Here is a 12,609-nt window from a genome sequence, read left to right as displayed (position 1 = left end):
ATCAGCTCTGCTTTTCAGCATTGGTGTCCGTGTGTGTGTGTGTGCCCAATGTTTGCGATCCACAGGTGCATTGGGAGAGAAGCAGGTCACACAAGATAACATAAGTGTGTGCTTGGCTGCCGATTGGCATATGGTGCAACACACGCTGGCGTGTGCAAACAACACAATCGCTACAAGGCCAATCAACTAAGTACGACCGTTCCTATTTGAACTTTTTCATTCTTTTGCTGTCAGTCAAACAACATCACGTGTTTGAATGGCCTGGCCATGGTCCCTAGTTAATGTCATAGTGTATAAAGACAAACAACGTACTGGTCACTAGTCTATGTCAGGGCACATACAGACACCAGCAAATGGCAGCGCACATACAAAAAATTGGTCAGTAGTTAATGTCGTTCCACATACAGACAATGGACTGGTCTCCAGTTGCATATAAACAAACTCTCATTGCCAGCTATGGACTCTTTGTTTATCTCCAAGGAACCTAACAGACACTCTACGTTTTACTTCTTTCTGCCCCCTTTCATTTAAATAAATAAATAATGAAGATGCCAACATGTTTTTGAAACAACTGACTTCATCTCGTGGACAAGCTGCCAATAAAAACACACACAAGAAGGCCAAAGACCAGCCTCGAACCCACATCCTCCAAACTGTGAGGCAGACGTGCAAACCAGTAACGTACGTAACGTACTCCGATGTGAAGGAGCAGAGGAACCCGAACGGCGTGCTCGACGGCGCCTGCTGGCGTCCAACAGGTGGCAGTGCGCCCCACACGCCTCCGTTTCGACAACAAGAAAAAGAAGACGAGGAAGCGAGAACCGGAAGTAGAAGAAGCCGAAGCTAACGCGCTAAGCAAGTGAAGTGGACAACATTTGGAAGGTTCAACGTCGCTTCTCATGCTTTTGTGCAAACCAATGCAAGTTTGACTGCTGGTGTTAATTGTTGTCATACAAGCACATTTACGGTTAGATTTTTATTTTATTGGCTCGTGCTCACTCACATTAGCCTAGCGTAACATCCGCGCCGCTAGCTCATTGACTCGGATACCTGGAAGATAACGCTCGTCGTTTGTAAATACAAAAATACGTATCGTATATTTTATTAGCATTTATTATTATTTTTATTGTAATTATTATATCAACTGCGCTTTTGGCACAGACGTATCGTTTCCCGTTTTTGAAACAACGATTTTCAAAAATAATTGAAACATTTGTATCCTTTTTACACTTTTTATTTCGTCTTTTTTACTATCAAACGATGTAAACAATTTTTTTTTTTAAATAAAACAGTCCTGTCGCTTCACAACTGTAGATGGTTTTCTTAAATTATTTTTGTCCTGCATTCACTCAGCATTATTTACTACTGTGTTATTGTTATGGTATTATTATAACAATGAGTGATTCTTCCATGAGCTTGTGTGATCAGTCTACATTACAACTATACTATGATAAAAATGTTATGATTGTGTCTTTTATACGCTTCTGTATTTATTTTTTATTTTTTTATAACATATGGCTCAGTATTTGTGATTGACTGAATCGGAATTGACTGAAAATGAATGAATGGATGGTATATCATTGGGATTGATTTTAAGGCTGCAACTAAGAATTTTTTAAATAATCAGCTAAGTTTAAAAAAAAAATCAGATTAAAAACATTTTTATTTATATTCTTATTTCAAAATGACAGTGCCGGAAATGCGCAAGCATAAAATTATGATGATCCAGTTCCTGGTGTGGTCTGCAACATCCGTGACAAAGTCAACAAATATTTTGATCAGTGGTTTACAAAGTAAAAGCAGATGTTTGCGATTGGCTTAATTTGAAAAACACAACACAAATATAATGCATCTGGAGGACTACAGAAATAAAATAATATTTACTGTTGAGAGGCTGAAATTACAATTTTATGTTCAACAAGGTCTCTAAGCAATAAATACATTATTGAGATAGTGTCAATTAATCTGATAATTGAATAGTTGTCAATTAATTGTTTCAACTCTAAAGTTTTTATAACAACATGAGTGATGTTGTAGGTCAACACTAGGAGATGTCAGCAGATACGAAGATTGCCGAGCTGCTCACTGAACTACATCAGCTCATCAAACACACGCAGGTAAACTCGCGTAATGTCATGTGTCAGGATGTCAAATGATCAACTATGTGCACGTGTGTTTCAGGAGGAGCGGTCACGCAGCGAACATAACCTGCTCAACATCCACAAAACCCACGAAAGGATGCAGACGGAAAACAAAAGTCAGTTGGGCACCCTTCCTTGCCGCGTTTCCTGGCACGTAATTGATGTGACTGTGCGCTTGTTGTCCTGCAGCTTCGCCGTACTACCGCACCAAGCTGAGAGGACTTTACACCACTGCCAAGGCCGACGCGGAGGCAGAGTGTGGGTCAGTTGACTCCTGTTGTTATGGCAACCATTGATCTGTATAAGGTGTTGTCATGGTAATGTATAGTAACGCGTCATGTTATGTCACATTGAGAACTGACACTGTCTAACATGGATGTGTAGCATGTTATGATGACAATTGACATTGTGTTGAATGCATGTAACACGATGCCAGAGTAACACATGGCTGTAACATGTGGAGACAATTGACAGCTTGTAATATGTTGTCATGGTAACACAAGAACATAATATGTTGTCATGGTAACATGTTTAACTCATTCACTGCCATTGACGGCTATAGACGTCAAAAAAATCATTTGAACTATTCATATTAGTTTAACATTTTTTACACTTTTGTTAACAAGAGTATGAAAACCTAGGGAAAAAAATATTGTACATTTAGAACAGATATAAAATTTGTGATTAATCGTGAGTTAACTATTGAAGTCCTGCGATTAATTACAATTAAAAAATGTAATCGCCTGTCGTCCCTAATTTTTAATAATATTTTCTTAAAAAAAAAGAAAGAAAGATTATTAAAAAAACGTCCTGGTTTTCATACTCTTGTTAACAAAAGTGGGGGGAAAAATTAAACTAATAGAAATAGTTAAAAGGAATTTTTGACGTTTATAGGCTTCAATGGCAGTGAATGAGTTAAGGTGTTGCCACAGTAACAGTATCACATTAGCGTAACATATTGTCATGGTAACAGCTGACATTGTGGAAGGTGTTGTCATGGTAATACATATTTATGTAACATGTTTTTATGATAACAGCTCGTGCATTGTCATAGTGACACAAGTGTAAGTTATGTAAGGTAACAGAGGACTACGTGAGTGTTGCCATGGTAAATGTTGAAGTTTGTCTTATGTTCAGGATCCTGCGCCGTGCTCTGGACAAAATTGCGGAGATCAAGTCATTATTGGAGGAGCGAAGGATTGGTGCGTATGCACCTGTGTCCCATCCAGTTTGTCGCGGCCCCGGCGTCCCCTCATGCTCACAACATCTTTCGACCGTTGCAGCCGCCAAGATGGCCGGAGTTTATAGCGACAGTGACCCACCCAGAAAAACCATGCGGCGCGGTGTCCTCATGACGCTCCTCCAGCAGTCCGCCATGACGCTACCGCTCTGGATCGGCAAGCCCGGCGAGAGGTACCAAGGCGCCCTCTTTTTATCTGACTTGCTTATTTGCACTATACAGTGAACCTGTTTATCACCGGGGTGACGTGCTACATCCTCCCGTCAAAAATACATAAGAAACATTTCTTATTAAATACATTTTTAGTGTGATCGCGATCTTGACAGCCCCAGTGAGGTTAACGTGATAGTCGGCGACATTTGAATTCTAGGCTGTGCTGCATATCTCATCAAGCACTTTCTCAAGCATTCATCAGCCAACCGCACAGTTAAGGCTTCTTTAAGCCAGTGATTCCCAACCTTTATCAGGGCTCCGTACTGCAACCAATATGCTTGCAAATGCTGCTAACTTTTCAGTGTGTGCTGGTAAAATATGATCTGTTTACACGAGTCCATGTTTCGGTGCTCTCGCTGCAGTCTCACTGTTTAAAACGGGGTTAAAAGTCACCATCTTGTTCATTACTTTAGCCACTCCTGCTTCTGCACACCCCCGTTACAATGAGAGAGCACTGTCTCCATATCTATGGGTGCGTTCGGGAATACTCTCGAAGCATGCTCTTGTGCACTCCAACCGTTTGGAAACTCGGAGCGTTTTTCAAAAGTGCTGTTGGGTGGTGCTACAAAAAACGAGGAGTGCGCCAGATGGAAACGCTTAAAGCACGAGCTTCTGATTGGATGGCTTTGGAGTTTGTGTTGTCTTGACCAGAAGACATTTTGCCTTTGTGCTACTACCTCTTTGGCTATTGCTGCAGTGGCGTAGAAGAAGAACATCTTATGGCGTAGTATTAAAGGTAAAGTAAGCTTGAGGGTAACAATTTATGGATCTCGTTTTGTTTTGCAATTTGTGTTTAAGAAGCACATCATAGAAGATCAGATAAAGGCTTGATTTCCGATTTTCACTTTCCAATTTTAAAGGAGAAAAGTATACTTCTTGTCAAGTTCAATGGAGACAGCAACACTGCCTCCTTGTGGACGGAGGAGGAACGGGCCTTAGACACGTGCATACCTGATTTGTGTGTGTGAAACTGTGAATATCTTGAAACAGCGTGATGTTAATCTAAAAAATAAATGTGCGTACGCGATGATCCACAAACACACAATTAACAACTCGCAAGCAGGGATGAATATTTACAAATGATAAGCCATGAAAAATGCACAACCAAAATTAACAAAAATGTGAAAATCAAGAATATTTGTGGATCTCAAAAACACGTGAAAATCACATTTATTTGTGTGAGACAAATCTCTCTGTTCACACAAAAGCAAGATGTCAGAACTTTGCATTATATTTTAAATATATTCTTTATCTTCTGCTGCTTACTTAAATCTATGAAGTATTTATTCTGAAAAAAAAAACATTGTATGTCCGTCTGTCTATGCAGCCCGCCCCCTCTGTGCGGGGCGACGCCCGCCAGCGGCGACTACGTGGCCAAGCAGGGAGACAAGGTGGCAGCCAGGGTCAAGGCAGTGGACGGAGATGAGCAGTGGATCCTGGCCGAGGTCGTCAGTTACAGCCACGCCGCCAACAAGTACGCGGCTCGCCTCGCCTTTTAACTTCCACCTCTGCGAGTCTGAGTAACAGCGGAGCAAGCTGTCCCAAAAATGCCAAGTCACTTGGATTGCTCACTTCACCTTCTAGACCTCAGTCAGGGGTGGGCAACTTCAAACATGGAGGGGGACACACTTTTTCATCAGTGCTACTTGATGCAAAAAAAAAAAAAAACACATAGGCCTACCTACTGTATTTTTTTTTTTTTGTTGTAATGTGAAAAGGGTTCTCATGCCTAGAAATTCCTATTCAAAGATGTCACAAAATTGCTGGCCCATTATTTCAAATATAATCCACCTGGTGAATTAGATTAAACCTAGATCTGATCCAAAATTGGGTATTCCAAACCACATTTAATCTTGAAAATTCAAATCCAGATTTGGAAATCGAATCCTGCCTTACATCCAGATTTGAGCCCAACAATGTTGGGTATTTCAAAACTAAAAAGCTATTTTGAAGCTATAGTAAACTTTTTTCTTTTTTTTTTTTAAATACTTTTTAAAAATTAATCGAGGACCAAGAACGTGGTCCGGCTCTTGGCCATCGCTGGCCTATATAGTTCCTAAGAAGAACATTGAACAATTCTTTTGTAGTGAGTCTGGAACACGTTCAGAATCATTCACACCTTCCTGATTCATGAATCACAACAATGAACGTGATGACATGACTAAACACACGCGTGTGCGCTCCCTTTATGTTTTTTGTTGCTCTTTTACATTTCCTTCCAGTGTTTCCCACAGATTTGAAATCTGCTTGGGTGAGTGGACTCCGGGGGGGAGTGGGGACGGGGGGGTTTCTCAGTCCTGCTACTTGGGTGATGGCCAGTTTACTTGGGTGGCCCGCCCAAGTATTAACATGGTGTGGGAAACCCTGCCTTTTTTTTTAACAGTGTACAAAAATACCAAATGTCAATACAGGTACCGTGGTTGTCATGGCTGTGTTCATAGCCACACTCAACACTTTTTGACCTCTTCCAGGTACGAGGTGGACGACATCGACGAAGAGGGCAAAGAGTGAGTATGTCATACCCAGGAGGTTTGTTGTCAGCCACGCCTCCTGGAGCTGATGTCACTTCTTGTGTGTGCGCGCATCAGACGACACACTCTGAGCAGACGTCGCATCATCCCGCTGCCGCAGTGGAAGGCCAACCCCGAGACAGACCCCGAGGCGCTCTTCAGCAAAGACCAGCTGGTGCTCGCCCTCTACCCGCAGACCACCTGCTTCTACCGCGCCCTCATCCATGCCCCGCCGCACAGGGTCAGTTGCACACGCAGTGTTGGGAAAGTTCATTTTCTACAAGAACGAGTTCAAAGTTCAGGTCTCAACCTTAAAAAAAAAAAAAACTGTTTAGTTCATAGTTCATCATTTAAAATGTTGAACTAAGTTTACTCTTCCCTCCCAATTGTTTTCCCCCTTTTTTACAATGTTGCTATGAGCCGTTACCCTCAAAATACTGCCACTTGAGTAGACAGCGACAACTTTTATGTTATACCTTGAAACTAGTGTACAATTTTCTCATTGGAGTGGCAGCAATATGCTTATTTCATATGTTCTCCTTTGAGGAAGTGCAAAAGAGCAAATGGTTTGGGGTTTGCTTTATCACGGCAATGTGTTTGATTTTGACACAGCCCCAGGACGACTACTCTGTGCTGTTCGAGGACACATCCTACGCTGATGGCTACTCGCCGCCTCTCAATGTGGCTCAGCGCTACGTGGTCGCTTGCAAGGAGAACAAGAAGAAGTAAAAGCAAATCAAAAAGGCCACAAGACACCACAACACATTCTTAGTGCCTCATCAGCACCTTGTGGCCAATCAAGGAACTGCATCTTTTTGAAAGAAGTGTTTTGTTGTTTAGCATACAATGAAATGTGTGTACATTAAATATTAAGACTGTAAATAATAAAAATTGTATGAAATTGTTTTTTAACTTTAAAGCATACAGATTGATTCATGTATTTGTTAATTAATGACCAGGTAATATAAGCAGCACACTATTTTGCATTACACTGAAGCCAATAAATTGCAGTTTTGCTTTTCATTCTTTGACTATTTGTTGGCTTTCGCCAAGGTTTATTTTGGCACTTCACTCCGTGTTTGGTGTAAAAATGAATGCCAATGTAGGTTGTCCTCTTTGACAAGCGACCCTATACACATTAGATCTTCAATATATTGGGATTCCCCAATTGAAAAGGTTTGTGTGAGGCAGTTCATCATTATCTAATTTGTGATCCTTCGCGACACTGAAGAAAAAAAATACAGTGGATCCCCACTAGTCACTGGGTAGAGGGATCGGAATAGTGAAAATCCATGTATAAATGACCCCCATAAAAATACATGGGGGGGGGGGGGGGCTTAATATTTTTTCAATGCTGCTAAAACATTCAATGTGCGTTTTCCTCTAAAAACGTGGGAGAAATTGGAGTCAGTTATTATTCGGAATAAAATCTGTGAAGGTGCGAATCCACGGGTGTCAATCTTTTACTCATATTGGTTAGCAGTTATGTGCTGTTGACATATACAGTTTATGTGTTTTAGATATCGGATGAGGTTCGCAAGATGGACGCTATTTTGGAATCAATTTCAAGCGAACGACCTGGAGAAGCAAACTTGTTTTTTTACTTACTGTGGTTGGGGAATGGTGACGAAGGGACGTGAGTTCACACAAGTGTCACCCATAGGTGGCAGAGTAACCTCAAGGGACATGTTAATTGACGAAGAAGGAGTGGTGAGAGATTGTTTTCCCAGGATCCACCGCGCACTGCGCCTCTTAACAAGATGGCGGAAAGAAGGCGGAAAAGATACAGATGTAAGCCATTTTGCATTAATTATTGATTATTTTCATCGTAGTCTGAGCCCATATTTCAGTATTTGCTTCTCCACGTCAATACTGACCATTTGAATTGGCGGTTGTATTTTAAAAATTGTTCGTAAGAGAACGAGCGAGTTGACGCAACCCACTGATCTGTATATATTACTCACTGATGTGTATATATTACTGGATAGCCCATACACGCCAGTGCAAGCTACTGAAGTCGTGAGGCCGCCATATTGCTCCTCCCAAGAAACGTTTCTCGGCATACAATCCTATACATTTACAGTATCGAAATTGGAGAATATTTGAGACAGTACATAGTAAAAAGAGCATGATTTATAATGTTTTAAATTTGTTCAACATAAACAAGAGGACTTCAGACAGTTTACAACTTGCCTTAAATACATGTATACATTATATGCTTAATGATGTTTACAGTAGAAAACTTGTATGTATTTTTTTTTATTAAAGAATTAAAACTCTAATTTAACAAAAAGCTGCCAAATATAATATTTAAGGGGTATAAGAATTGAGCAATAAAAGAAATATACTATGTACATGCAAGTTGTAAAATGTCTGAAATCCTCTAGTTTATGTTTAACAAATTTAAAACATCATAAATCATGCTGTTTCTACTAAGTACTGTCTCAAATGTTCTCCAATTTCAATACTTTCTCGGGAGTAGTATGGCGGCCCCGCGGCTTCAAAAATCTTGGCCTATCTGCTATCCAGTAATATTTACAGATCAGTGATATTACGGGATAGACAATAGCCCAAACATACCTGTGCAAGCCATTGTGAACATTTTTTATTGTTTCAATTTATATCTTAACCGTTTTGATTTTAGTTAGAGCTGTGTAATAATAAGAAAACAGTTTATTCAGTTTTACTCATGTATAGTGCCTTTGTTTAGTCCCTGGGAAAGAAATGTCTAGTAAGGTTTCTGAGTTATCTAAAGGAGTAATGTTTGGAAGTGCAAGCAGAGTTTCTGTCCATAAATTATCCAGTCCAGGAGGTGCCGGGACCAATTATTTTCCTACATCTGGAGTGGACTAAGATACGAGCTGAAGATTTATTATCTGTATCTGTATTTCACTCTTCCCACAAGGACAGGAGACAAGAGGGGGAGACTATTTTCTGTAAACACTGTTTTTGTATAAGTTGAGATGAGTCCAGAAGGAGGGCACATTTGGAGACCACTTCTGATTCAGTAAGGGTCCTAAATTACTTTAGAAATTTCTAAATAAAATCTCTTGCAAGAAAGCCTCTTCACTTGATCTCAACTTTGAGTTTTATTTCAACACGCAAGAAAACAGAACGTTTTCTATCACCATGAAGCCACAGGGCGGCCATCTTACTTCTCCCATCTCTCGAGCAGACTGCTGTATAAACTATACGTATACGTACTGATTAGACATTTACAGCTCGTAGGCTCTTAGTATAGGGCTGGGGTGAAGGGGTGGTCTGAAGTCCGCTTGTTTATGTTTAACAAACTTAAAACATCATAAAACATGCTATTTCTATTGGTAACTACTGTCTCAAATGTTCTCCAAATTCGATACTGTAAATGTATAGGATCGTATGCCGAGAAACGTTTCTTGGGAGTGATAATATGGCGGCCTTGCAGCTTTAAAAGTCTTGGTAAATAGGCTATCCAGTCATATAAACAGATCAGTGACGCAACCCGAACTCGCAAAAGCAACAACAGTGTTTAAACAACAACATAACATTTCACAGCAAACGCACTTAACTACAACAAACGACGTTTCTGGTAGTCACATATTCTACAGTAGAAGCTTAGTTTGTCATAAGAAACTCCATTTACAAGAGAGGCAGTGTTAATTTATTTGCAGTGATGGGCAACACTCGTCAGTACCAAAACTGTTCCAGCTGCAAAATTGGTTTATTGTTGACATAGGCCATGAGGTTTTGTTTACTTTCACCACAGCTTCCAAAATGGTGGATGGATGACGTTGTGATGATACGGTGCAACGTTTCCCTTGAGTTTCCAACTTTCCACAGCTCGAATAGGATTGTAAAAGCATCAGCAGCAGCATGTTTTGAGCGCGGAGGAAGAAGACGACACTGTGTTGTCAACTTGTGTAGCGTGGCAGTCATCATGGTCGTCGTCAAGTGTACATTTTATGGTCCTCACACGCCTTCCGAACAATTTCAAACATAATTTGAACGTCATGTATAGTATTTATTGAAACGATATGAACCACAGATTAAACACTAACATTTTAGAATGTCGTAAATGAATGAACTTGCGTAGCGTAATGTAGTAAAACTTGATCGACTTTGCACATGCGCTTGTCGCGTATGCCGTATAACCAATTTTGCAGTTGGAACTGACATCTCCTGATAGCATTAGCTAGGAAACAAGGAAGGAAAGAAGTAAGTAGACAAGAAAAGAAGCAAGGTTGATATTAGGCCACTTCCGGGTCACTTCCTGTTGAAATCAGGGCACTTCCTTTTGAAATTTGGTCACTTCCTGTTGATATTGATATTGTTGATATTCCTGTTGATATACAGTATATTGAATTATTGATTATTTCTAGTGCTAGAGGGGTAGTCACAGAAATTAAAAGCTTTTGCTTTTTAAAAAAGAAAAGAAGAACATGCGTGAAGGCCACAGCCTTCACGCAAAAAATATCTCTAGCCTTGTCTGTAAATCCGGGTTATAGTGTAGCAAGGAGCGGCCCCTGTTTTTCTTTTTTGAGTGGGTTAAGCATTTAGGCTTAGAGTTTTACATCACATCAACCGTGCGCTCCGCTAACGTCTCCCCGCACCAGAAATTTCGGTGGCGGTGCCTTATGACATCAAATGCCGAAGTGCTGCGTGCATACAATCCATTGAACAGGGCAAAAATGTTTTGATTTATTTTTATTTTGTTGAGCCGGTTGAATTACACTATACCGCTGTTATAGCCAGCAAAAGCTAACTTACATTTAATGAATGTTTCATGCTTGGCAAACTGGATAATGGGCCAGCAGCAGTATTGGAGTAATCCAATCAAAACGTTATCATTCTCATCAACACTCTAGCCGTAGCAGTTTTGTTCAAACTGCAGGCTTTGAATATTTGACACAGGAAGGCCAGAAAGCAGTACACACGTGGCGTGCTACATGGGAGTCAATTCCGTTTGCTGTTCAATTTGCCACCCGGATCTAACATCAGTTTACTGTCTTGAAGCGATTGACATAAACTGATCTCAACCGTATTTTCCTCCACAGGGTCGCCAGAGGACACCAGAAAACTGATCAAATTGATGAAGGAGCACGAGCAAGACTTTGTGCAACCAAGATTTTGGGCCAAAAAGATGTGGGAGTGAGTGTAACACACTAATGGTTCCCATTATTGCATGTCTGCTTGCTTTAACTTCGGTGGGACATATGCATTCTTGGATTTTGCACCCCCACAGGGATGTGGTAAGAGAACTGGGGCTCCAGGGGAAAATCACGGGCAAACAAGCATCCAAGAAATGGCAAAAACTTGTCGAAACATACGAGGTAGGACGTCTAAGTGTACCCAGAAAATGCTTCAGAAGATGCTTTTTGTGACTTCCACTTTGGAATATTTGTGTGTCTTCTTGAAGAAACTGCAACTGTTGAAAAGTGACTCCGAGAGCAACAAGGGGAAGGACACTGTTGCCGCTTGGCAATATTTTGAAGAAATGCACAAAGTGCTCAGTGCCAGCCCTTGCGTTCGTCCCCCCGTCTTGGTCGCTTCTTTCCAGGGCGTTCCGACAACAACAAGCCTTACCAGTGACAGCTTCGTCATATGAAGCAGACTGTATGTACACCTGGGAAGTTCTCTGTAAGTGTGATACGAGGTCACCCTGTAGTAGTGGCATGCAAAGAAATAACTAAATTAAATCAAAATGGCCAACACTTTCAAAACAGAAAATACAATGAAACATTGTAATATGAAGCTTGTAGCAATGCGTACAGCCTCAACGTTTATAAATCCACTAGAGGACAGTTTTTATTTGTTATGTACAGTACTTTTTTTTCCTATTTGTGTGAAGTACATGTTTTATTTTTCTTCAAGTCCAGTAGAACCCCCCCCCCCCCCCCCTTAATTGTTCGCATTAAATCTGTGAAGTTTTGGTGCTGTCCTGTATGTTTTTAAACATTTAAGTAAAATGTTTATTTAATGGTTATGTGCAATATATTTGAATTGAATGATTCTAAGTTTTTTTTTTTTTTTTTTTTTTGGTCACCGATATTTGAGCATAGTGTTAAAATGTTCTATTTTTCAGACTCACATCATCACTCACAGTTTGGATTCAGCCAGAGGTACAACAATTAATTGATTAATTGACAACTAATCGATTAGCAAGTTAACGTGACAAATTATGATAATCGAATCATTTAGAGACCTTGTTAGACTTAAAAATGTCCAAATCGGCAGACTTCCAGCCAACAATAAATGTTCTCTGATTTCTTGAGTCCTCCATGAAAGCAGACTGATTATCTTTGTGCTTTTTTAAAGAACTGAAAATTGCTATTTTTATTTCTATTTATGTAAAAAAAAAAAACATGTACACCCTCAGTATTTAAATAAATAAAAATACCTTACCTTTTTTGTTGTAGTGTGATGGCCTCAGTGGATGAAAAATGCTATGTTAATGAATGCATGCTTTATTTAGTTCAGTGTTGACTTAGTGTGTTTTACATCAGGCATATTGTTAGCCTATTAAGGG

General features: G+C 40.1%; 2 protein-coding genes across 4 annotated transcripts; both read left to right on the top strand.

Annotated features, from left to right (window-relative positions):
* The first annotated feature begins 755 nt into the window (after positions 1-755).
* Positions 756-7,127, top strand: sgf29 (SAGA complex associated factor 29). 3 transcript variants are annotated; one of them, XM_086089783.1, is made up of 10 exons: positions 756-882; positions 2,038-2,117; positions 2,182-2,257; positions 2,331-2,403; positions 3,279-3,343; positions 3,425-3,554; positions 4,922-5,068; positions 6,066-6,101; positions 6,183-6,345; positions 6,717-7,127. In XM_086089783.1, the coding sequence occupies exons 2-10, from the start codon at positions 2,052-2,054 to the stop codon at positions 6,831-6,833; spliced, it is 873 nt and encodes a 290-aa protein (XP_085945909.1). In that variant the 5' UTR covers positions 756-882; positions 2,038-2,051; the 3' UTR covers positions 6,834-7,127. The 3 variants fall into 3 exon arrangements, with proteins under 3 accessions (XP_085945909.1, XP_085945927.1, XP_085945917.1); XM_086089801.1 differs by having other exon boundaries at positions 804-919; XM_086089791.1 differs by having other exon boundaries at positions 805-967.
* A 621-nt stretch (positions 7,128-7,748) lies between these two features.
* Positions 7,749-12,484, top strand: LOC147181538 (uncharacterized). The gene is made up of 4 exons (XM_086089817.1): positions 7,749-7,895; positions 11,138-11,231; positions 11,326-11,413; positions 11,500-12,484. Exons 1-4 carry the CDS (start codon positions 7,865-7,867, stop codon positions 11,686-11,688), a joined length of 402 nt encoding a protein of 133 aa, XP_085945943.1. The 5' UTR covers positions 7,749-7,864; the 3' UTR covers positions 11,689-12,484.
* The last annotated feature ends 125 nt before the right edge of the window (positions 12,485-12,609 follow it).

Source organism: Leptonotus elevatus, chromosome 1, assembly GCF_054856555.1.
Source record: "Leptonotus elevatus isolate MCC_2025b chromosome 1, RoL_Lele_1.0, whole genome shotgun sequence".
In the NCBI taxonomy this organism is placed as follows: Eukaryota; Metazoa; Chordata; class Actinopteri; order Syngnathiformes; family Syngnathidae; genus Leptonotus; species Leptonotus elevatus.
The sequence above is the reverse complement of the archived record's forward strand: the minus strand, read 5'-3'. Positions and strand labels throughout refer to the sequence as shown.